We start from the raw sequence: 24,249 nt of genomic DNA, 5'->3' as shown, positions 1-24,249 counted from the left end.
TATTTCGTAGCCTAATTAGATGTCCAGTAATTGTTGGTATCAGTGCTAGCGACAAACCACGTAGTTACGAATCGCACCACGAAAGTGTCTGTTTGAAGAAAAATCCTTTTGATATACGACAGAATAAGAATACAAAAAACACAAAAACTAAAAAAAAATAAAGCTTATAAACATAAAAAGCATATGGTGTCTTCTTTAATGCGTTGAAGTGCGCATTTATTGGTATTTCATCCATTGTAATACTTTGCCAATACAAAATTTTGCGACAATTTTGTCGTTAAGCTTGTTTAGCGGGAAAGCCGCTTTAAATAGCTAAATTTCTTCCGCTTATATTGTATATCCCGCTATATGTATACATATGTTGAATTGTTATTTACTCTTGAAGACATTTTTTATTGATGCGTGCCGAATGAGAAAATATTAAATATTAAATTAAGCCAAATGTACTTCGTCACAGAGGTAGATATCAGAAAATTGCAGAAACAAAACTTAAAACCAATCAAACATATTTTTTTAAATGATTTTTTTAAACTCATTTTAAGAGTTTAAGAGCAATTTCAATTTCAACTTCAGTAATCCCCCATTAAAGATAAAAACGCCACCACAAGGCCATCAATGACTTGTACTGTACTATTATTTAATAATCAATTACATCGTTTAAAATTAAAAGACATTCTAATGTAATTTGTTGTTTTGTTTTCGTTTCTTGTGTATATATCAACATCTTAACAGCTTTTGTTTTTTTTCTTTGCTTTTAGTTGCTTGTTATAAAATACATAAAATATCATAATTGTATTAATATATAAATATATATTAGAATAAGCAAACAAAAAATTTCAATAAAATTTAGATTCTCTGTTTCAAGAAACGCCTATTTTACATCTTCATTTCCGCTTTGTGCCATCATGCTTACTTTCTTTGCATTAGGTATTCTATACATTCATTACTTTGGTGTAACTCTTATATTTTCTAAGTTTATGATTTTTTATACATTATAAATTTATATATCCTATCATTATGTTAAGCCTTTTACCATTATTAATTCAATATCCAAATTTCTCATTGTTTAATCTAGTAATCATTTCATTAGACAGGTAACAACTCTTGACATATCTTTCACTTTCCATCTTTTATCATTTCATTACCAAGTGTACTCAAAAACTTTAAAATCACACCGGGCTCGACCCAGTTTCCTCTTGAAGATTTTCATGTCTGTGGAATTACCAAATATGGCCATGGTGCTAATATTGGAAAAATGTTCAGTTTTGTGGATAATTGATGTTAAAACATCGGGAGTATCGCGAAGTGGTCTCAAATCCAATTCTTAAGGTCTTATTGTACAGCTTCCATTCCCTTGATTGTCCTGAATATTTAAGAATATCTATTATATCCAGAAGGCTTAAACTTAACAAGACATGTAGTGTTATGCAAGGCAAATAAATCGTTGGTCAATCCGCAGCTCCTGGCAGCCCATACATACTCACATGCAATAGACAGCACCCATGTCAAACTCCTAACACATATGGATATCTTCAGCTCTTTTTACCATGGTCCTCCCGATGACCAGTGAAAGATATCCAAGGAATGAATTTCATTTCTATAGGCATTCTTTAACTCAACCCAGGCTTTCGAACATGTGAAAATTACCTTGATTGTAAAGTTGGTATCTGTGTACAATGTTGCATTATGACGCATACTGATTACTCATACGAGATCCCATGCACTGTTCGACAGGACCTGTCTCCCTGGTTATCAGTTTCAAATCCGAGGTTGAATTTGCCCCTTCACCCTGAGTTGGAATATTGATACATTCCTATACAATGTTTGCCACAGAATTCATCGATATATCACTAAGAAAAATTGGAAGGTGCAATTTGTTTTGGAAAGAAACCTATCAATAAAAAGTTAATCATTCCGATTATCAAGTTCAGCTCCATCCTTGAGAGATCTCGGACTTAAATTATAGTAGAAATTATCCCTTCATTGTACCTATCTAGTCCGGTTGTACGGTAATAACGATTTTAACAAGTTTGCAACCAGAAGAAATACAGGGCTTATTTTGCGTTGCTCAGAATTTATCCACACAACCGAAAATTCCTTTAATATTAGCAGCCATGATGGCTTTAATCCATAAACATCCTCAAGATGGAACAGGGTCGAGCCCAGAGCTATGTGAATAGTCTGCTGGAGAAGAGTGACACACCGTTGACGTCTCAATCCAAAAAGATTTTTACTCCAATCAAAGTTGCAATGTCCGCGGATATTAATATGCGATATTAAGCTTCTCATTACTATTCATATAACCTCCATTTACCCATTAATATCCTTAACAAATATTCATATTCAAATATAATGTTCTCTGCTTTATCATTAATGTTGTGTTTTGGGGTTCTTAGTTATTGTTTAGCAATTGTTTTTTTTTTTGTTTCTTTTGTATCTGTAACAGCTGTATCTCTTTAGCATAAGTTTAAATTAAGTGTTAAGGTGTAGGTTTAGGTTTATTCACTAACCAACGCCATTTCTTGCGCCGCGGGCGTCAGTGACTGGCCCAAAGCGGAGGCAGCGGACACGGCGCTGCTCATCCCATCGTCCTCGTCGTCGTCCATCGATGCATTCTTGCGCTCAATCTCCGCTAACGCTGGCTGGTCATCATCATCACAATTGCTGCGCTCGACCTGGTCGGCAGCTTCTTCTTCCTGCGCCTCATCGGCAAAGGACACTTCTACGGGGCTGTTGTTGCTATCACCATTAGCTGTCGCAGCCGTCGTCGTCTGGTCGTGCTGGTTATTGTTGGCTTTATCCTCACTGGCGGACTTATTGTTATCACTGTCGGCATCGTCGCTCCTCGCCGGCGCCGTCTCCTCTTCGGGTATGTCCTCGATCAGGCTGCGATTGCCGGATCCGGCCGATGGACTGCGAGGCGGGGTTGTTGTCGTCGCCGCTGCGGCTGTCGCTGGTATTTCAACCTCAGCCACTTTGCGCAGCAGAACGGGATCGGACGCACGCAATGAGCTCTCCGAGCCACCGACGCCTTCACCGCTTGGTCGCAGGACGAGGTAGAGCAGTATATCGGACAGCGAGATAATGCCGATCACTTTGCGATTCTCGTCGACCACCACCAGTCGATGTACTTCGGCGCGGACGATTCGTTCCATGATCGTGTAGAGCGATTCGTCCAGATTGCACTTCTGCACGCCCTCGAACCACTCGTTCCGGTGCTCGTTGGCTTTGCGCAGCGAAACATCGAGATCGTTGTAGGTTTTCTCGGCGGCGAGATTCTGAACGAAAAGAATATTTACATTACTTTAAGATCTTTCTAACTTATATACGTATAATCTAAATCATATTTCTTTTAACAATACAACATTTGTTGGAAAGATTTATACTTCACATCTATCTATCTATCTATCTGTGATCACTAAGAGGTATACTTACAATCACATCAAACTTTGCGTAAATGTCAACGAGGCGACCATCGGAATCCACTAGTGGCAGGGCTGAGACTCGTCGCTCCACAAATTTCTTGAGCGCCGTGATGATGCTCGTCGTCTCGTCGGCGGTCTCGATGTTGTTATAGGTGCCAATCTTCAGTTCGCGCAAACTTTTTTGCATGTACGCGGGCTTTGGTAATTCATTAATCTGCGCATAGGAAGTATCACATAAATATTTTGCTTTTAGGTAAGTAGTTAATATTCCAGAAACTCACGTATAGGAAAAGGAACCTAAGTATGCGTTTATGTGTCAGGATGTAGAGGACATTGCCGGTCGCCGGATCGATGACGGGCAGGCGATGTATGCGGCTGTGGATGAGAATTTTGATGGCATCGTAGAGGGACGCATCCGGTCCGATGCTGACCAACGGCATCACCTGGTTGTGCAGCACGCCTAGCAGAGGATACCATTTAGTTAGTATCATCATTCAATGCAAATGTGGGTTTTCACTTACTCCGCCACGTGTCCAGTTTGTGCTCTTCCAGCTGCTCCATGGACGCATTTGGCGATTTGTAATACATTTGCAGGATCTTGATAAAGTCCGTGATGGTTAGCATGCCCACGAACTGTTGCTTCTCCGAATCCCAGAGCGGTGCCGCTCGCACACCGTTGTAGACGAGGGCGTAGAAGGCCTTCTTTACAAGAAGCTGGGTGTCGAAGACAACCAACTTGGCGGAGGTGGGTATCAGATCATAGCACTTGTGAAAACGAAAGAACTTCACGAAGATCTGTGAGTCGTCCTCTTCTGCAGAAATAAGAAGAGAAGTCGGTTAAATAATGGATTTATTTACGATATGGGCTGAAGGTTTAGGGATCTGGGATGTCCACCTTTCTTGAGCAACTCGGCTAGCAGGCGTTTCCAGGCCTCAGAGATCTGCTCGAACTCTTTGATGCTCTCCAACGGATAGCAAAGGACGTCGGTCGGGCGACGGTTGCCACCTCCGAGTACCAAACGACCCGCATGATTCGAGTAGAAGTGCAACTGTAACATGCGTTCTGGGTTTCCACTGTGCTTCACTTTGACGCTTCGCTCTTTTATTTTTGGGTTTTTGTTTTTAGCGATTTTCAGTGTCGCATTACGCTAGATTGATGCGATCCAATTTGATCTGGTCTTCTGCCTGTGAACTGTGGGCGCTAGCAATTAACTGCGCGACTCGATTTGCTTCGCTAATTGATTTGCCTTATTGATTGTCCAACTAGCTAACAGCCCGCTAACAGAGCTGCGCCGCTCTACGCGCTTCTCACTGTAGTGAGCTACGGATGTTAGGCGATATTTATTCGCGCTCAGCGTATTCGAACCCAAAAATAGAACAACCGGTGCCCATAAATTTGAGGGCGCACGCGTTTCGTTGAATTAAATTAAGACATTTTTAATTAAAATAAATTTAGCGTACGACAAAAGCAACCGAAGCAGCCACAGCTTAGGAAAACACATCGAAATAGAATAGATTCGCCAAATTGTTCAACAATAAATATTATTATTTCAATTCCCATTTAGAGAAAGAGAAACCACCAAGTGAGAGGGGCATAATGTAGACTGCCTACTGTGCTGTGGCACAATGTAAACAAATAAATATTGAGGCGGGGCCAAAAGGTGTTAATCAAAAACTATATAAAATCACAGGGGCTGCAGATCGGTCTTGTCAGGGGCCTGATAAATGCAAGCCAAACATACACCCAAACCAATTCAGCCATTATAGCGACACATAACAGATATTGGGACAGGCAGTTGTGCCAAGAAATTAATTAACCGCAGCATAGGACTCAACACTGAAATTTCGAATGTCTGTAGGGATTAGTGCGCCTCTTTTGCGAAAACCATAGGGAAATCTATTTCAGAAATAATAAATAACTTTATTTAAAGTGCAAAAAATTATTTTCGTTCAATTTACTAATTGGCAGGTTATTTTTTGATCAGACAATCTGATGTTTTATTTGGCACGAAGTCAGATCAAAGTAAATTTATGATTCATCGACATAGAAATGGAATGCATTAATGAGCGGAAATAATTTAAGGAAAACCTGCCGCCTCCCAGTATGAGATTAGTGGAAATTTTTAAAACCACTGGTAAAAGTATTTCCAACAAATTATCCGGATGATATCCACCACAATATAAGCAAACAACAGACAAACAGAAAGTTTAAAAACGACCAAATATAATATATAGAAAAAACACGAAGGCCAGATACCGCGGCCAGAAAATATACACATCGAAATAAATTGTAAAATATTTGGAGCTATATGCATGCAAGCGGCAAAAAGATATTCCCGACTAAGCTTTGTAAACATTTAAATGTTGTTTAATAAATGGAATTTACTGCGGTTGCCGGGCGGCGAACCGTTCGCACAGATAAAGAAAGTCGAAGGAAATGAAGGCAATAACGCTTGTTGAGATCGGTGAAGGTCTCTTTAATCTTTTTTGTACTCTGTTGCTGTTCAATGATTGATTTTCAATGCATATGCATATGCATCCAATTGCCAAAGCAAAGGTAAATATGGTTTATCGTTTTCGATTCTGTTCGCTTCTGCGTTTTGTGTTTCTTTTGACAGGGGCCACGGGCCACAAGAGTTAATTGAAATGCTCCTTGGCGTTGTTGGCTTTGTTGATTACTCTGCTATTTCTTTTTTTTTTGCCGTGTGGCATCTAAACAAATGAAAACCCATTTTCGCAATGGGCGGCGATTGTGGGGGAAAAGTGGCCAGTCGGCGAGGGTGGTGGTGATGGTTCAGTTGCTTTTGGCGTCGCGGCGCTATTCGAAAATTCTTAGCGAATGACTAAGAGAACAGCGAAGACCTTCGATGGGTCGACTTTGATTTGCTTGCAGTTGGTCGGTTGGATTCGATTGCTGAGTTGGTAAGCAAGTAATTACGGCTCTGGGCAGTGTCCATAGACACACACTTGGCACATATGTATAGACACGTATAGATCTCGAATGGTTCCTGCTGCCAATAATTCCACACGGAAAGCACACGGAACGGAAAACCGCCGATTTTGTGTCGTCTGCCCGTCTTTCGTTGGCGACGTTCTAAACGATTCGAAATTTTATCATAAACTGATCTACACTCTGTGTTTTCCATCTCCTCCTCCGCTCGCTGTGGCTCTCTGTGGCGGAAAAGTTTTTCGTCAGGGGAAAAGCGCAGAAAAACAAACAAATGATAGACTGAAATAATAGTGGAAACGCTCTGAGCAGAAAGCCTCGCCACTAAATCGAAGAGTTCTCAGAGCGTTTAATAAATTGAATATAATCTTTGCTGAGAGATCGGTTGAATCGGATCGGCTGGGAATTGACGTTTAATGAGGATCATGAAATGTCTGAAATTGCCAACAAATTACATGCACTGTTTTTTCGTTTTCCCTCCTTTCGGCTCTCATTGTAGTACCCTCACTTCATTTGCGTATTTGGTCTCCGGCGTACTTGGAACTTATAATTAGCTTTGGTAAAAAAGAAAAGCAAATATGAACTTTTGGGGGTGTGTTCGTTTCTCTTTAGGAACTTTAAGAACAGAAGTCTATCCACTTGTTTTGTCGGGAATAAAGAACTATATGTAAATTTTAGACAGCCCACGCTAACATTCAAATCACTTGCTACCATAATCCCCGTGAATTATGACTGATTCCACAAGTTATCTTCTTCTTTGGCCTATTTATGTATGTACATAGATATATTGGTATATCAGGTTCTATCATATTCTGGCGATGGCGTCGTGTGCCCAACGAAAATCCTCAGAGGCCGACTTTTGACCGAACGCCAGCCAAGTATGTTTGCTAATTCATTTAAACTAGACATTGTTGTTTGTCTCTCGGGACGGCCGTTGCGGAAAAGGGGACACTGGACTGGATTAAGAGGGTGGTTTCAAAACTTACCCAGATCTGATAGATTTACTTTCTCTAGGAACGGATCAGCGACAGGCAACTGTAATATAAAAAAGGATTGGTTAGAATTTAGTAAAGTAACATGCATAAAAAAGGAAAATAAAATTCTTCTCAAAGATTTTTAAATATCACCAAGGAAAGTATTAGTTTCCTCGTATTACATATAAATCTTTTGTTTTGAAAGTCCAACGGAAACATGTTAATCTCTAAAATCAAGTTTTCTAAATTTATTTACCTCGTTTATCTACTTTCGAAATGCTAAAACTTAATTTATAACTGTTAACTACATGATGAAATGTAAACTATCATTAAAGAAATAAACGAGCTAACTCGAAAAGTCGTAAAATGTACATATGTACAAACATATACTTATACGTTCGTTAATCGTTATGCAAGTTATTTGTGGCGTAGTATAACTTACACCTTAAGTTACGATGTCTTAGCACTTCCTCTTTCTTTACACTCTGATATAGTTTGGAATATTAGCCCTATTTTATTCACCATTCCGATATTACATGTGGGTCACAATGATTGGCACATTTCAGGGATAGAAGTGTCGACAACACAATACCATAAGTAAACAATAAGGAAACACAAACGTAAATAGAAATATAAACTGCGCTGATATAGTTCTCTTACACGTTATCTGGCAATCAGAACGCGAAATCGCAGATAAAACCCAGAGGAACAATAATTTCAGCCCCAATGAAATATTTGTGAGCCGAGTGGTTGAAGAAGGGGGGGATGAGGAGCTGTATGCTCACTCGGTTGAGTAGCTTTGAATTAACATTGAAATGTGCAATTGTGGAATTATGACACATTAGCGAGGGGAGAGAGGGCGGTCGTGGAAACGAGGCAATGGGACAAGTACCCCATATCAGATACGGCAATTGAACAATTACACTCGCACACAGTTGCGGGCCAATTTTGGTTTAGCCTAAACGCTTTGCCCGCAACTCACATTCTCTTCCTCTCTCGCAGTGCTCTTAGCATGTAGAAATGGGGTCAAGAAAAGTGTGCACTGAGAAATACATATGTACCTTGTTATCTTTCGAGGTAAAAGAATATTCAACAAATTTCTATTTATAATTCAGTTTAAAAGTTTCTCCAGATTTTTAATTAACTTAAAAGAGAAGAGTTCAAGAACCAAATTCATTTATGTCAATGAGCAAAACATACAGTTCAATCTTATTTCAATTTATGCAAATTGTGTATTGACTATTTGTTTTTTCTATGTGCATTGTATGGCTGACCCTCATTTTGTCTAAATATATATTGCACTCAATGCAGCCGAATTCAATTGACGAAAAAGCTTCGCCTTAAAGCTTTGCAACTGGCACACACTCGGTGGCTTTTCCTTTGTTTTCATCTCAATGCATTTTCACACAAAAAGAAAAGCGTATCGATTGAAGTATTTCGATACACGTACGTACTACGGCTTCAACAGCTAAATATCTGTCCGTAAGAGCACCGATACAAAAACCATTGGTCTTCAATATTGTTATATTATATTAAAAACACTTTGTCAAGCGAAGATAACTGTTTAAAAAGATGTAAGAATTTGACATATATTATACAACTCCAGCCTGTTTCTCCCGGTGCACTTACGCTAATCTTGCGTCCGGATCGCGGCAACAATTGCTGCTGGCGTTTCCACTGCTCGATCTGCTCGACGCTGTAGTCGCTGCGCCGCCGCATCAGCATGCACTGGTGCACTGGGGAGTGGTGCCTGGAGGTGGGCGAGGGGGAGGAGTGGGCGCTGCTGACGCGTCGCCGCTCGTAGACAAGCGTCTGCTGCACTGCAGCAGCGGCGGCGGCAGCGGAGGGTGAATGACCCAGCGAATGGCGGGCAGCATTTGCAATTGCCTTGCTGTTGTTGCTTCTCAATTGTTGCTGCTGCAGCTGTTGCTGATGTTGCTCTTGCTGTTGCTGTTGCAGTTGCAGTTTCTGCTGTTGACTGTGATTGCTGTGCGCCTTGCGTCGCAGCAGCGACGATGACATGGCCGCCGTTAAAGTTGCCTTCAGCTTTTTGCCATCTTTCGTCTTGTTTTTGCCGCTTGGCAGGCTTGGGAGGCTTGGTATGCTTTGGTTGCTTTGGCTAATGTGGCCAATGTGACTTGGGCTTTCGCTATGACTGTGGCTTTGGCTGTCATCGCGCCTGCTTACGTGATGCGAGTGGCGTTGGCCGTCGATGAGATCTCGCAGATTCGCACTGTTCAGCAGCTGGTAGTTGCTGCTGGCCGTCGGCCCGTTATTCGACATCAGCGCCGGCAGATGGCCGTACCGCTTTTTTCGGTGATACAGTGGCGAATTGCTTAGTGAACGCGCCTTGCGACCGCCGCCTTTAGCATTTGCATTTTCGCTGCCGGTGAGGTTGTTGTTGCTATCGTTGTCTTTCGGCAAATTGGGGTCAAAGTGTACGCTCAGCTTGGGTGGCGTTTTCGGGGCGGCAGTGTCGGCGGGAGGGTTGGCATATTGAGGCGGTGGAGAGGGTAGCACTCCCACGCGGGGTGTGCTGGGCTCGAAGGCGGAATACCGGCGGCGATACATGAAAACCGCGCACTCAAGAAGAAGCAACAAGCACTGGCAGACGGATTTTTATGGAGAGTCGCAAAAGTGACGACACCACTACTCTGTTTGATTTCTGATTATACGGCCGTGTTCCGTTCCACTTGTCTTCCGTTCGCTTTCCGGACACGTCTGCGCTCACGCAAATGTAAACTTAAACTGGTTAAAAAGCCACTGGTTAAGAGTTTAGCGAGCGCCAGCCGGACCCCACACATGATCGCACCACGACAAAGAGCAGAGGAGAAAAAGAGCGAGCGGATTGGCCTAGGAGAGCGCCAAAAGTGCGCGAGAGTGCTAGAGTATAGGCAAATACAAGAACACACACGCCACACAATGTAAATATACTTGTAACGAAGCTACAAGACCCTAGAATGCACTTACACTTCACAAAATAATCGCAATAAATCACACATTCTGATGATATTACACGTTTAACAACAGTGAATAAAACAAATAATACTTTCTGTATTCAATTGTTGCCACAATTGATTGATTAGATGTCGTCATCCTGAGTGTTGCTGGTCTTATAAAAATGTTTTAGCTTATATTGCAAAAATCTGAGAAGTACGATTCAATAATTATTTCGAGTGCAGTAAAAATCTGGGTTGACTGCATCGAAAATAAACTTTTGGTTTGTCCAACGGTTCACCTCATTTGCTTTGCTTATCTTTCAGCTGTCTCCCTGCTGTAGGCTGTTTTCTTCTTACCCAAGAGAGAGACAAAGAGAGAGATCGCAACCGAGTGGAAATTATGAATCCCGTATGCAGAAAGGGTATCAGAAGAATGGGTCTCGTTTATTTCTTTTTCGACTTAATCGTTATATCGCTTGAGTAAACAAGAGAGAAGACAACGAGAGAGACCCACTTGCACCCACAATCGAAATGACCAAGAAGGCCACTGCAGGCGGAAGAAGAAGAAGAAGCGGCAAGGGTACTCGACTCAAAGGCGAATCCACTCAATTCAAGAGTGAAGAGACACAGTTTAAATACGCATCGACAAAGTAAAGAGCTTCTGTGTACATTTGTTGTTTTCTTTGAGCGATAAGTTAGGCAAACGGTAATGCAAGATTGTGGCCTTGCTAAAGAGAAATTAGAAATAGAGAGAGACAGAGAGGAAGCGAAGAACAGTGAGAAAAGCCTGACATGTGAAGAGTAGTTGGCTAATTAATCATCATCATTAGCGGGCACATACCAACAACAAACAAATACCAAAAAGAATTTAATGGTGAAAGCCCAATCCGCTGACGTCAGAATACAGAAAAGTTCGCAAAGAATTCCCATGAATGTGCATAGTATAACAACAAACACTTGACACATGATTCAAATCTATCGATATAAACCAGTTTTCATGGGTGACCACGTTGTGGACGGCGAAGTAAACAATAACAGACGGTAACAATATAATAACTGTTTATAATGGTCATTAGGCCCATTATGAGGCCTTGGGTTTTACATATACATATGTAGGTGTGAGCGAAACCCCAGAGAAAGGTAATTCTCCGACTAATTCAAAGTTGATGACAAAACCATCAGAGAAGTCAACTAGCTATCAGCATGACTTCTTGATTTTAATATAAAGTGACTCACCTATTTGAAATAGTTTCACCAATCTCGCTAAAATTTCATATGTAAGTGACTATCCCTAGTTGCTCACGTCGTATACGTAATAAGTACTTTTAATAAGCCGCGTGGTACTCTACATGTAGTCTACATTGAGTGTAAAGTGCGAAAACCTCTAAGTATGCAATATAAAACAAAATAGGCTAAGGGTTATTATGGAGTTCTTGAAAACTGACAAATTGCTTGATACTCTCAACATTCAACAGGTGCAAATAGAAGAAGAGGGAGAATTACGTAGACAGAACACGGCCTTGAAGGTATTATGCAAGCAACTGGAAAAACGCATTTCTCAACGGGTAACAGAGTATATCAGAAATGTCAAGGTGAAGCGAACCGAACGAAGTAAACAAGAAGGGGGAGGAGTCAAACAGTGTAAGCCTCTGAGAAAAGGGGATACATAGAAGTGTATTTTTAAGCTATTAATAGCTCTGAATCAGAGAAGCGAGCAGATTGCTTTTTAAGGCGATAAGAAAAGGCAAAACAGAAAGTGGAAGGGAAAATACTGGCGAGATGGTATATGCAAGATCATAAATTATTACATCTAGTTGAAAAGATAATTGTATAAAAAGTTATGGGGTATTATCTACGCAGTTTGTCGTTTGTTATGCATAACGAGGACGATAAGTATGTCACAGCCCTAATTAAATTTTCAAAATATTTATCAAACTAAACAAGATAAAGAAATTCAACTTTTCAACTGAATTTTTTTATTTCTTTCTTTTCTTTCTTTTTTCTTAATTTCATTAAGCTTAGTACTGAATTTTTCAACTGAATTTCTTTATTTCTTTCTTTCTTAATTTTTTTTAAGCTAATTAAACTACAAAGAGACAATTTATGAGATACTTCCTCTGCTAATTTATACGCTAGCTGCAAGTTTTAAACTTACCCCTCGTGAGTCTCTGAAGAGGATGGCTGCATGGTGTGGATCCAAAGTACCATCCCCTCGCAGTCCTCGACCTGCGGCACCAACTGATGCACGACGTTTCTCCAAATCCGCGGAGGCACGACGCATGTGAGCACCTAAAAGAATACAACAAATTGCCATAAGTACAGGTGCTTGAATACAGAATTAAAGGAGCAAGACTAGACCTAATCGAACAGCAAGTACCAAATGGAAAGCAACCCGCCCGAAACCCTTTACCTTCTTTGACTATGCGATCGTATATCTTGTAGGTGGCCCCGCAGTCATCGAGAATGCGGTTGGGGCGACTGAGCGTGTTCACATCCAAGCTCTTGGATCTGGTGCGGAAGTTCTCCTGCGGATCGTTCTGTGGCGAGGTGCAAACGCTCTGGGCGTCGTGGTGCTTCCTCGGCCACAGGTGCATCTTTTTGCCAAAATGCTTCACTAGCTCGTGGATCGAATGGTGGTGATGGCTATGATGGTGATGGTGCTTTCCGTGCTTGCTGTGACCTTCCTTATGGGGCGAGTGCTGTGGGTCCTGTTCGTCGATGCTGAGACTCTTGGCGAATGACGAGTTGTCGAAACGCTGGCGATTGAAGGGACCGCTGCTCACCCCGCTGTCTGTACTATTCATGGACTGGCGCGATGCATCCCCGGGCAAGGTATAGTCGTCCAGCGAGGTGTGGGCAGCACTCACTCGATGAAAGATCGAGATAGCCGTGGGTCGCTGCTGCTGTGGTCCGCTAGCACCCGTGTGGGTGAAATACTGATGGTCCGTCTGGCTCTCGTAGATGTCGTCGAGATCGTGTGGGAAGTAGCCGCCTCCACCGACGGGTGCGGTGGGCGGGGGAGAGCCGAAGTCCGGACCTGCACTGCGACGCATGCTCTAAAAGTTTTGTTTGGATAGGATTAACTACATGTCTTAAAGATATCCGATTAAGAGGTGCAAACCGATTATAAGCTAGAAACATGCTGAATTCAAAAAGTTTAATAAACTTTTTCGTATTTTCAGTATATATAAAACCGTTCTTCATTAATTACGACATTTACTTTTGTTTTTTTTTTATTGGTAGCTGTTTCATTTAGAGAGTTCCTGATTCTAGCAAGCACTCTCTTCGCTTTCCTGATCGGTTTGCATCCTTGGCTTGACCATTCTACTCACACCATATATAGCCGGACTGTGAGATCGTTCCAGGAAGCTGCGCTTCGAGGAGGGTGTCCGCTTGAGACTGCCGCTAGTGGGCTGCTGGTAGTGGGCTTGGTGGGTGGGCGAGTTGCGGTAGTGGTGGTTAGCCAGCGACCGAGGGGCATCGGGCACAGCCTGTGGCAGAGAGTGTCGGTCGCTCTGCCACTGGGCGTAGGCGCTGCCGGTGACTCCTCCCAAATTCTCAACCCCTGCAGTTCCACTGCCTCCACCTCCGGAATTATTGGAATTGGAGCTGGAGCTGCTGGAGGAGTCCACGCTGTAGAGGCGACTGCCCTGCGAGGAGGCATCGGCACTGCTGCCGTAGCTCGGGTAAATTTGGCGGGACCAGCTCTCGCCACCGCTCAGCTGTTTTTCCACGGCATGCTGGCGGTACAGGTGTGTTATTCCATGCATTGCTGGGCCGTTCTCCTTATCCCGTTGTGTTGTCAATTGTTGTTGCTTTTGGTTTTGTTTTTGTTATTGTGTAGTTCTTGATGTTACACTTTTGTAACGCAGTGTAAAACAGTTGTTATTGTTGCACTTGTCAATTTGGTTAAAGTAAGCACTGCGATCGGTTGTCGCTGTCTCTGTCTCGCCTTGTAAAAGTCACATAATAATCCTTCAACTGTAAATAAAAACACAACACATCACTCTCTCGCTCTCCTTCTCGCCCACTATCGATGCACTAGCTCGAAAGCTTTTGCTCTGCATCCCTCTCTATCGCTATCCGTCTCGTTTGCTCATAGGTTGAACGCACTGAAATTAAGTCAAAGCTGCACACATCGCCGCGTTTTATTTGTTCTTTCTGTTGTTTTTTGCTTTCCACGACGCGATTGTTTATTTTCAATATTGTTAGACACTTTTTGTAAAAGTTATATTGGCCGTAATCGACAGTTTGAAAAATAGCGTCAGCCGCCGCCAACAACATACATACATATATCAAATGATGAATGCACTTGAGCAAGTTCACCACTACCACCCACAATTGAAAAACAACAAGGCAGAGTCAATGCGCGCATAGCTTTATTCTCATTTATTTCAATTCATTTAATTCCCTGCCTTGTTGTCGTTGCGAAGCCGTTGCAAAATGTAGCGGGTAAATAAATAAAGGCCTAATCGATCGGAACGATTTCCACAGAGATCGTTTGCGACGCACGCGTCGCCTGCGCTCATGCAACATGCGCTCAGGGTCACTTTTCTAGGCGGGTTCAGCGACCCAGGCGACAAAATTTACAAAGTTCAATGCCATGAGAGCGCAATAAAAATAAATGAACTCGAATATTTTATATTTGCACAAACTCAAACTCTACTATATATGTTAAACCCTTATATATTGGACTGAGATTTCGAACACTGCACTGCAGTAGCTATAAGAAAATAATTTCTAATTCAAGACTATATTGGATTTATTTTACAATTTTGCAAGAGTGCAATCGTCACATTTGTCGCCTGGCCAGCTTTCTAGGCCTGCCGCACTTGCGGTTGTTGCCTGGCTGTCTGTTGTCCCAGCCTCTTGGGTAATTAAATTATTTTATAATGCAATAAATACCAGTTGCATCTGTTCGAGAAAAGCTACATATATGTATGTATCAGAATTGTTCACTCTTCGGGATCAACTCACATGAGAACTCAAATCGCATGCTTGATTTAAATAAACGGCCTTTATCTTTATCGCTGTGTGTAAAACAAACAACAAACGCAGCAGGAGGAGTGGGAGAGAGATTCGGGCGGGGGCCGGGCATTCGAGAAGCGAGCCAAAGCAAAGCACAGAAAATAAAGTTAAGTTCTATTTTTATTATCAATGCAACAATAACAACACGGCAAGCGATTTCAAATGAAGAAAGAGCCGAAGGCGCACTGATAAAAACAATGGGAAAGATTGAAAATATGTACGTAAAGAGGCAGAACACTGGGGAATATTGATTAGCTTTCTCAAGAGGCTTTCAGGGGGATATTTCACAACTTTGATCAAATTTAATGAAATTTACATGGCGATTCGTAGAACAAAGTGCGCGAAGAGAGCAGCCGGTTCAATTGAGGTTAAGTCGCCAACCTTTTTTATAATCAAATTTGTTTAATAATGCGAAATTCTATATATAAACACACATACATATAAAAATACGGCCGGCCGCCTACGCGCGCACACACACGAACACTGATACGCACACAACCGCTTGGCTCAAAATCCCAAAGAAGAATGAGAATGAAAAGAACAAACGGTGCACGTGCTGTCGAACAAGTGCCAAAGAGAGAGAGAGAGCATGAGAGGGCAAGCTAACAGCGCTGTTAGCGCTAACAGTGGGGCTGTTGGGCGTCCTTGAAATCTAAGTACATATGTATGTATGTATGCATGTGAGTGCAGAAAGCGAGAGTAAAAGCATGAATTGAACCATTTCCTCCCATTCAGTGCAACCAACACTCGAGCATGTGTAATCCATTAGCAACTGCGGCGGATTACCATTCGAATTAGTTGAGGGGCATCTGAAGGGCATCCACATAACTCGTCCATAAATCACTAAACTGAAAGAATTTTCTGGGCGAGTATAGGAAACATCGTCTTGGTTTTTTAAGTGCGCAAAAAACAAATGAACAGCGCATTTTTGGCATAAGGACAAGAACGCCCATCTAAGTATGCAATATTTTGAAACGTGACACGCCAAAAATATAAAAGAGAAACACGATTGTCGGAGGTCAACTTCCTTTCCGACTTTCCACTTTGTGCCCCCATTTATGACGCATGCGTGTGAAGAAAGTGAAAGTATATAGATGGTATATAATACTATACTATATATGCGTATACGTCACTGGAGTATTTTAGAGGTTAGGTGATTGAACCCCCTTTCGAGAAACTCTCTCAATTTATTCCTTTTCGTTCAATCAAAAGCGTGATTAACTATTTCTTTTTAAGAAAAATCCCTTTACATATTGTACCCTCTTAAAGAAATCTAATTTACCACACAGGTCTGTTTTCGGTTATGTACAACACAGTTGGCTCCAAAATTCTATAGGTCCCAAGAATTGCGCATTTAGGTCAAGTGTTTACGCAAGAGAACTTTGATTAGGGAGTGCAAAATTTTTAAATTGCTAAATTATCAGGCAGACCCCCACTAGACAAGCCCCGGCGATAAGAAAATACTATGCTACGCTAACGTTTTAGGCTGATAAGCGCCGTGTTTGTTTGCTTTGGGCCTATCGCAAATTAGATGTGATTGAAAGGGAGCCATAAATAAAAGCCACAGAGGTGCAAACAATATGTTTAACCGACCATGGGGCGTATGCTTAATTTATCTTTAGTAGCCCAGTAGCCCGAGTAACTGTAAACAAGTTGAGGTTGTAGTTATTTCTGGGCTCTGCGCATCGCAGTTAAGTTTGCGCGAAATTCGGCCAGCATTTACCTTGAACGTGATTGGATATTGGATATGTGTAAATAAGTACGGAGCACTTTCCGCCCGATTCCCCCCTCCATTCCCATATCGCCATGCACTGGTCATGTGGGGAGCATTCTGACGGATGTGCTAAGGTGTGCGAATTTAAGTAGCTTCTTCTTCTTTGGTTCTTATTTTGTTTTTAGCCTCCTCCAATTTCGCATTTGGCTTCAACTACGGCTTGTTTTGTGCTGACTTTTGTTTGCCTCTTTGCGCTGAAAGCAGATAACCCGATGATTCAGCTCCAAAAGCAGGAGGATCGGGCGGGGCGAATATCTCGGGGCAAATATTTGAACTGGCCCACGGATTAAAAGGGGGAAAAGGGGTTGGTTTGGGGCACGGCATTCCAAATACGCGCTGTTGGATGATATAACTATTTTAAAGGGCAACGTTCTCGATCTTCGTACTATCTACAAGTGAAATGCCACTTAACTAACTGACAATTGGCAACCTAATCGATTGTTTTTTTTTTTCGCTTTTATATTGGGCAGTTGTCACCCCAATATTAATAGAGCCGTAACACGCAGCGACCTTCTAAGGAGTCGCTGAACCCACTGACTTGGTCAGTATTTCTATCAACACAAATAGAAACCTTGTTGGAATGCACAGAGGTCGCGACCTTCGCTGAAAACTTTGAACTTTGTGTGCCGGGGACAACATTTGACATGTAAGCTATAAGCTCTTACAATCGAAATGTCCTTGCAATTTCAGACAGCCCACTTATTTCCAAGAACAAACCCATAAAACTGTCACTAATTTTCACTTGCGAATTACTTGTGCGCACTTTGGGATGCATTGCGTACGTCCAAGTTTTAGTGGGCGGGAAATGTGCTCTCCTTACCCCCCTTCCCCGCCATTTTTTTTTGATGCTGTTTCCGCATCATTAGAGCCGTGCAATTAAACAAATGCAGTGTAAGTATGTATGCAGTTTGCTACTACAAGCGGAAGTGCAGTCATTGGCAACCGCACGTTTAACAAAACACTGCACTGCACGCCGTCCGCTAATTATTTTCTGGTTTCGGTTTTCGTGTTGTGGTTCGAAAAATAAAAGAAAATCATAGAATAGAAAAGAAACGGAACGGAACTGAACCGCAGATCGGAAAAGAACCTTGGGGAAGGCAAATTTTCCGACGCATCCCGTCGATTAGAATAGATAGGCGTCCTCCAATTACATGCATTTCTATCTTGGCTAATGCCAATTTGGCATCGCACTTATGTAGCCTGAGTGTCCTAGTCAATTTACATTTCGCTGACAGAAGGGTCAAAATCAGAAGATTACTAAGTCTTACCAGCACAATAAATAAGGAAAGTCTATATTGCACACTTCAAAGTTTTATGGCTATTAAACAAAGTTTATTTCGTTTAAACAAGTAACTACAAAAATATGAAGAAAGAAATACACGCATAATTAATACGCCATCAACAAGAAAAGTTAAATCAAATCTTGGCTAAAATTCATGACATTTAAAATGAGCTGTTTACTATTCAAAAAATTCGATGAAACAAACATTCTTGTGAATAGTTTATAAGAATTTTTATACATCTCATTAAAATCGGTGACTCGTATGCCATTGAATTTATTGTCTGCCAATCCGCATTTAGTGAAAAGAAGACGAAAAAGTGTATAAATTAATGGCAAACAGCTTACATTCTGATCCAAATTTCGTGAGTCATCATTCCACTGACTCTACCGTAAGAAGTTCTACATATCCGACTATATAGTTTATATAGTATATATAATGTATATAGTTAAAATAAGTTATATAGTTTATGTTACGGAGAGGGCATAGAACAAACATTACCGAGCAAAGAAGACCTCTAACGCCCTCTGTTGATGACTCGGCTTTCAGTGGCGACTCATCGTAAACTCGACTCACGCGTTTGGCTTATATAACACCTGGACATACACACACTGAATGGATGTGGATGTGGACGTGGCCATACGGATAGCTGTGCACACGGAGCTACCCTGGTGGCCAGTGTTTGTTTGCCGAGTGCAATCGGTCGCAGCCGGAGAAATTTGCAAATGAAATGAGCCGGCAGCCGAGTCAAGATTTCCTGGCAGCAACAAGTGCAGTTCACTTGCAAGGGCACACACGCCTACTCACTACTACACTGAGAAAAACTACAGTAAATTAGAATATAAATGATATCTCAGACTGAAAACGAGAAGAAAGCAAAACAACCTGTGTTGCCCAATTCATGAAGTAGAAAAAGTGAAATAAATATATAAAAGTGAAATATACCCAATCTTATAAATGAGTGTTTAGTTTCAGCACTTGAAAAGTTCATTTTTTTTTTAGCAGTGTACCCTCTGTACGACTTGAATTCAATTAATGAGTGCACCGCCGTTAGTTGTTGTTTTATTTCAGCTAGCTGACTTTCTGTTTGCCGTTCTAATGGAGTCGGACATCTGATTCACATTTCAGCTCTTTGCATAACCAACCGGTGAAGTGGCCCCCTCAGCAGGCGGAAAGTGGCAAGTGGAAGTGGGGGCCAACGGCAGGGGCTCGACTTGGGCTTGGGTTTTCCGCGCAATTGAATCCGTACTATCTGGTGATCTTTAACCCCAGCGCTGGCATTGACTGTTGCCCATCGAATGCGAATATGTGCATATGTGTGTGGAGCTCTATCAGACCAATTTATATACATATATACTTATTACTTTGCTATCTTCTGCTGTACTTTCTTTTGCGTCATTTTGGGCTTTCAAGGATCATAACAAATGAGATTCACGCGCCGCGAAGTTGACTTCTTTGGGCTTGCGTCACCAGAAGGCGATTTATCAAATAGGCCACGAAACTGGTGGCAAAGAGAAGTGGAAAGAAAACAGAACTTAAAGAAGCAAAGAATAAATTGGGGGAAGAGCCTATACGGCCAACAAACAAAACAATTTGAACAAATTGTAATTTTTCATTTCCTTTAGGTGAATACTTCTGATTATATGCTTAAAATTAATGTAGATTAATGGTTATGGGCTATTTCTAAACCATTTGCTTAAAATATACAAGTTTGCGTATCGCTAGGCAATTATTGTTTCTAATTATTGCTTGGCCAACTGATGGAAATGTCAAGTTGTAAGATTGTTGTTATCTTCTAAGACTTTCAGACCATTCCCGCTTCCGCACTTTGCCGGCCTCCAGTGCGATGGTTTTTTTTTTATTAGCTCCCACTCACTTGCTGACGTCAATGGAAATGGAATGAAGGCTCGGAAAATCATACAAGCGAGCAGGCACAAGTCGCGGTATCGAAATTTGGCAGGTTGTGCGGCGGTGCTAATTGGCTTTTATGAGCCTGTGTTGTGGCTATTGAACTTAGCATTTGGCATCTGGCCAAGATGCGGCACAAAGATTGCAGAGGCCGGGAAAACAACGAAGATTACAGCACATTCTGCTTTTTTTTTCTCTTTGCAGTCAAGGACAATGGCAAGAATAATAATGGGTGGAATACGGCAAACAGACAGACTGTCGGGAGGACAGTGAATGGAAAATGGAAATGTCAGGCTAAATGAAAAATCCAGCCTGGCTGGCAGGAAAATGCCAAGCGCGCACGCAACTCAAATGAAAAGCATAAATTAATAGGCACGATTGTGTATCCTGTGTATCCTGTGTGCATAATAGTCCACACTCACAGCGTTTAGCATTCCCAAGTAGTTTAGTATTATTTAATAGTCCTACTGTTTTTTTTAGCACTCCTGTCAACTCGTTGAACCTCGATTTGGCAAATAAAAAAGTTTACTACTTCCGCATGTGAAAACATAAAAATCTCAATTAGCAAAATTAACAATTATCATCCTCTCGGCCCGCAAAGCCTCCTCAGCAAAACATTATTAATTGCTCACAGGTTCTCAACAGATCTTACAGCGAATTAATTTGTTGACTGTAGGAAAGTACACTTGGATTTACATAGTACGTGTGTACACTATTGCCGTCCATATATTTGCAATCGACTGTGTGTATATGTATATCCAAATGAGTGTGTTTATATATCATATCGAGTGTGTGCATATCTAGCGGTGCAAACGATGAACAAACAAGTGAATTGTTATTCTTGTTTTGTTATCAACGGGCGCAGCAAAGTCTTGGCTGCACATCGGACGTACGTAGATTTGAGTACAAAAACCCACTGTGTGCACTCGGTAAATATAAACTATATTGCAACTGCAGATACATTCGCCGCGTGCATGTATAGATACATTTTGGGGGGGTGGAGACCTGCCAGTTGTTTACCCACTCAAGGCGACGCGAATTTTGAGCATTTGCTGTTGACCAACCGATGTTCCTGTCCCGATGCCAATCGAAAGCTGTTCGATTAGTCACCTCCCCCTGGAGGGTCGGCCAAGGTCAATCCCTATCCAGATCTGATCTTGTGTCGCGGGATATTGTGGGCGAGCGAAACGGTCAGTCAATCGTGCATGCTAATTATCGGCTTTTAAAGTGGGTGTGTTTGACTTTTAGCCACACTCATATTTGATTTATATATGTATTTATCCACATGTATCTGTATTCGAATCTATATATATAAACCCCTCATATAAATCACCATAAAGAGCTGCGTGCTAAAAACCGTAAATTGCAGTGAAAATTTGTATTTTAAATTAGCAGCTCGCAAACGGCAAACGAAGAAAAGGAGCAAAAAGTAAGAATAAGTCACGTTTTAGGGCCATATATTGGATTTAAGTATGGGAGACTTATTGTCAATCGCTGTTTAGTTGTTTGTGCACTTTAGCTTATATGATTCTATAGTATTTTGTGTAAATAATTTTAATAAAGTATTTATGGTACAATTTGGCTTATCAGAACCTTTGGGTTTTCGAGGGCGCATGTTTCTAACAACGTATTTTCAAAGAAAAAAAATTTTTTTTTAACTTTTATAGTTTTGAGTAAAAGGTTAAGGTAATATACAAATGTAAGCAGACCTTCTTGGCCAGTTTCCACTGTACGCCTCACTAGCTACACACATTTAGCTCGTTCACTTGATAATGGGGCGATTCCTTGGTCCAAAGCGCCGCAGATGCCTTTATTGTCCATATGATACAGGATTAAGTGACAGAAACCAGTTCAAGGACAATCGCTGCAGAGTGTGCGAGTTGAAATATATGTACTCGAGAATATATATGTTTGTATGTATGTCCGTATAATGTTTGCTCATGGGCGTGGTCTGGAGCTGACGTGCGACGTCAACATCCACATCCACATCCAACCGACTGGCAGAGGTCGTTCCGCGGGACTTAACAAGCTGGCCAGGGAAACGGCAACGAGTCCCAGCCAAGACGATGGCCAAGAGGAGACCGCCTGGGGATCTCATTAAGTTCGCTGGCGTGAACTCAATTAACGGAGAGAAATGTCCTCGAATTACCGAGAATATTAAGTCGCCATAATGGTGCAATGGTGAAATAGGAGCGGCTTTAAACAATTAGGAGGAAAATGAAAGTTAATTGCGCAAAATCTGCGCCTTCTTAGTGGTGACAAAAACTAAACTAAAATGGCACAACTTTCTTGAGGAAGTTTCCAGAATGTTTTCAATATCAAGCTGTAAAGTATAAGTAATCGTTTCTACTACATGTTCGTTATCAGGCATCATCTGGAATTCTGGAGCACCCTGTATGCTAAGTGCACTATAAAATTTATGCGGCAACAACAAGAGCAGACAACTGCAATCGCAACGTGTTGTAATTAAGGCAACACAGCATGAACAACAATAAGACAAAAGGCGATCATCAGACGGGGAGGCGGGTGATATGAAATATTTATGTTGTTGCGGGCCGAGATTATAATTAAACAGCTTGGGAGAAACAACAGCAAATCGAAGTAAACAGAAATTTAATTGCCGTTTAAAGTAAGTTCCTCGTCTTGACCTAATTCTCAGGCGACCCCTCCACTTAGTACGTTAAAAAAAAAATCAAACAACAAACATCCGAAACAAGCTTTTAAGTTGAGCTCTAATCTACAGAAATCGGTAAAAAAAAAAAATAACAAAAACGTATTTAGGATGCTGTTACGAAATGAAAATGTGATTGATTGATGAACTAAAAACATGCCATTGAAAATATCCGAAAGTTGCATCTGAAATACATTTAGATAAACAAGAGTGCTTGGAACTTTCCAGCAGTTCAGTGAACTAGTCAACGCAAAATAAACAGTCAACACTAATAATTCCGTAATAGTTTAGTTTGTTTTTGAAACAGGTTTTGAAAAGATATTGAGTTTATTCATGGCGCTAATTACAGTTTTTGTTGCATTCTACGCAGTGAAAAAATATTCATATCTTGTTTGCGTTTGGAAATATAGATTTCGGAAATTTTTACTTCTTCCTATTTGCATATGCATATGTGCATACTTGCAAATGTGCACTTTTGATTATGAATGAAAACCAACTTGGGCATTGTTCAAGTACTTTAGAAAGTAGCATATTTACTTATTAGCAGAATTGGTTGACTTAATAATACCTTAAATTTATTAATGTCTTCGGTATATATAGGCAAGATTCAAGATTGTTAAATTGAGTTATAGTACCAAGAATTTAAAGTTCTTATACAGAGATAATGAAATGCGTTGCGTTGCTCGCAAATCGAAATCAAAAACTTCTGAATATACATATATGTATGAACACGCTTATAAGCAAACCCCTTCTAAATGTGAGTTTATAGGCAGTTCTAACCATAGGATTACACGATCGTAAAACGTTTACAACTCACTGAGTGTGTTTGCTTGGATGTTTGAGTGCCCTTTTCGGATTGCCAAACATTGGCGAGGCTCTTAGCACCTCAACTACCTTGATGCAAAGACATTGGGGAATAAATATGGGAGGCGAGTGTGGAACCAAATGTATCTCGAAGTTTGCCGAGGGCTTGTCTTGATTCCGGAGCCTTTTGCGCTGCACGCAAAATCGGTAAAAGTTCTCTTCTGCTCTTTTTTCTCTGAGAGTGCGAGGTGCTCTCTCTTTTTTTCAAGTGGTGGTTGTCCAAAAACAAAATACCAAGGGGAAAAAAAGCGAAAATAAAGCGCAGCAGAATATTTTTGCTGCGCAATTTCTTCTTTGCCGTGTTTTCATTTCTTCGCTATTCGACGCTCTTGAAATTCTCCCCTCCTTCTCCATCTTCTCCTGTTTTTTTTTTTTTTTTTTTTTTTACAGAAATCCGAGTGAAAAGAGTAGCTTCCCACATGCTGTTTTGTTGTTGTTT

The 24,249-nt window shown here is 41.2% G+C and overlaps 1 protein-coding gene across 16 annotated transcripts in view; it reads right to left on the bottom strand.

Annotated features, from left to right (window-relative positions):
• Positions 1-756: 756 nt before the first annotated feature.
• The window catches only part of SNF4Agamma (SNF4/AMP-activated protein kinase gamma subunit), a 73,531-nt gene continuing 50,038 nt past the window's right edge, over positions 757-24,249 (bottom strand). For 4 of the 16 annotated variants that reach the window (NM_169946.2, NM_169947.3, NM_001170201.2 and 1 more), the window contains 6 exons: positions 12,441-12,574; positions 7,359-7,407; positions 3,947-4,237; positions 3,707-3,885; positions 3,436-3,639; positions 2,339-3,278 (listed from right to left, as the gene is read on the bottom strand). In NM_169946.2, the coding sequence (NP_732594.1) occupies positions 2,499-3,278; positions 3,436-3,639; positions 3,707-3,885; positions 3,947-4,237; positions 7,359-7,407; positions 12,441-12,574 (1,637 nt within the window). In that variant the 3' untranslated portion in view covers positions 2,339-2,498. Of the gene's footprint in view, positions 3,279-3,435; positions 3,640-3,706; positions 3,886-3,946; positions 4,238-4,320; positions 4,660-6,392; positions 6,549-7,358; positions 7,408-8,975; positions 10,099-12,440; positions 12,575-12,695; positions 13,342-13,617; positions 14,267-14,575; positions 14,612-15,262; positions 15,846-24,249 lie in introns of those variants that run through there. The other 12 variants (NM_080509.3, NM_001104384.3, NM_001043271.3 and 9 more) reach the window with 10 other exon arrangements.

The sequence above is a fragment of the Drosophila melanogaster genome, chromosome 3R, assembly GCF_000001215.4.
Source record: "Drosophila melanogaster chromosome 3R".
Taxonomy (NCBI): domain Eukaryota; kingdom Metazoa; phylum Arthropoda; class Insecta; order Diptera; family Drosophilidae; genus Drosophila; species Drosophila melanogaster.
Note: the sequence above shows the minus strand (reverse complement) of the source record. Positions and strands in the feature narration are given on the sequence as shown.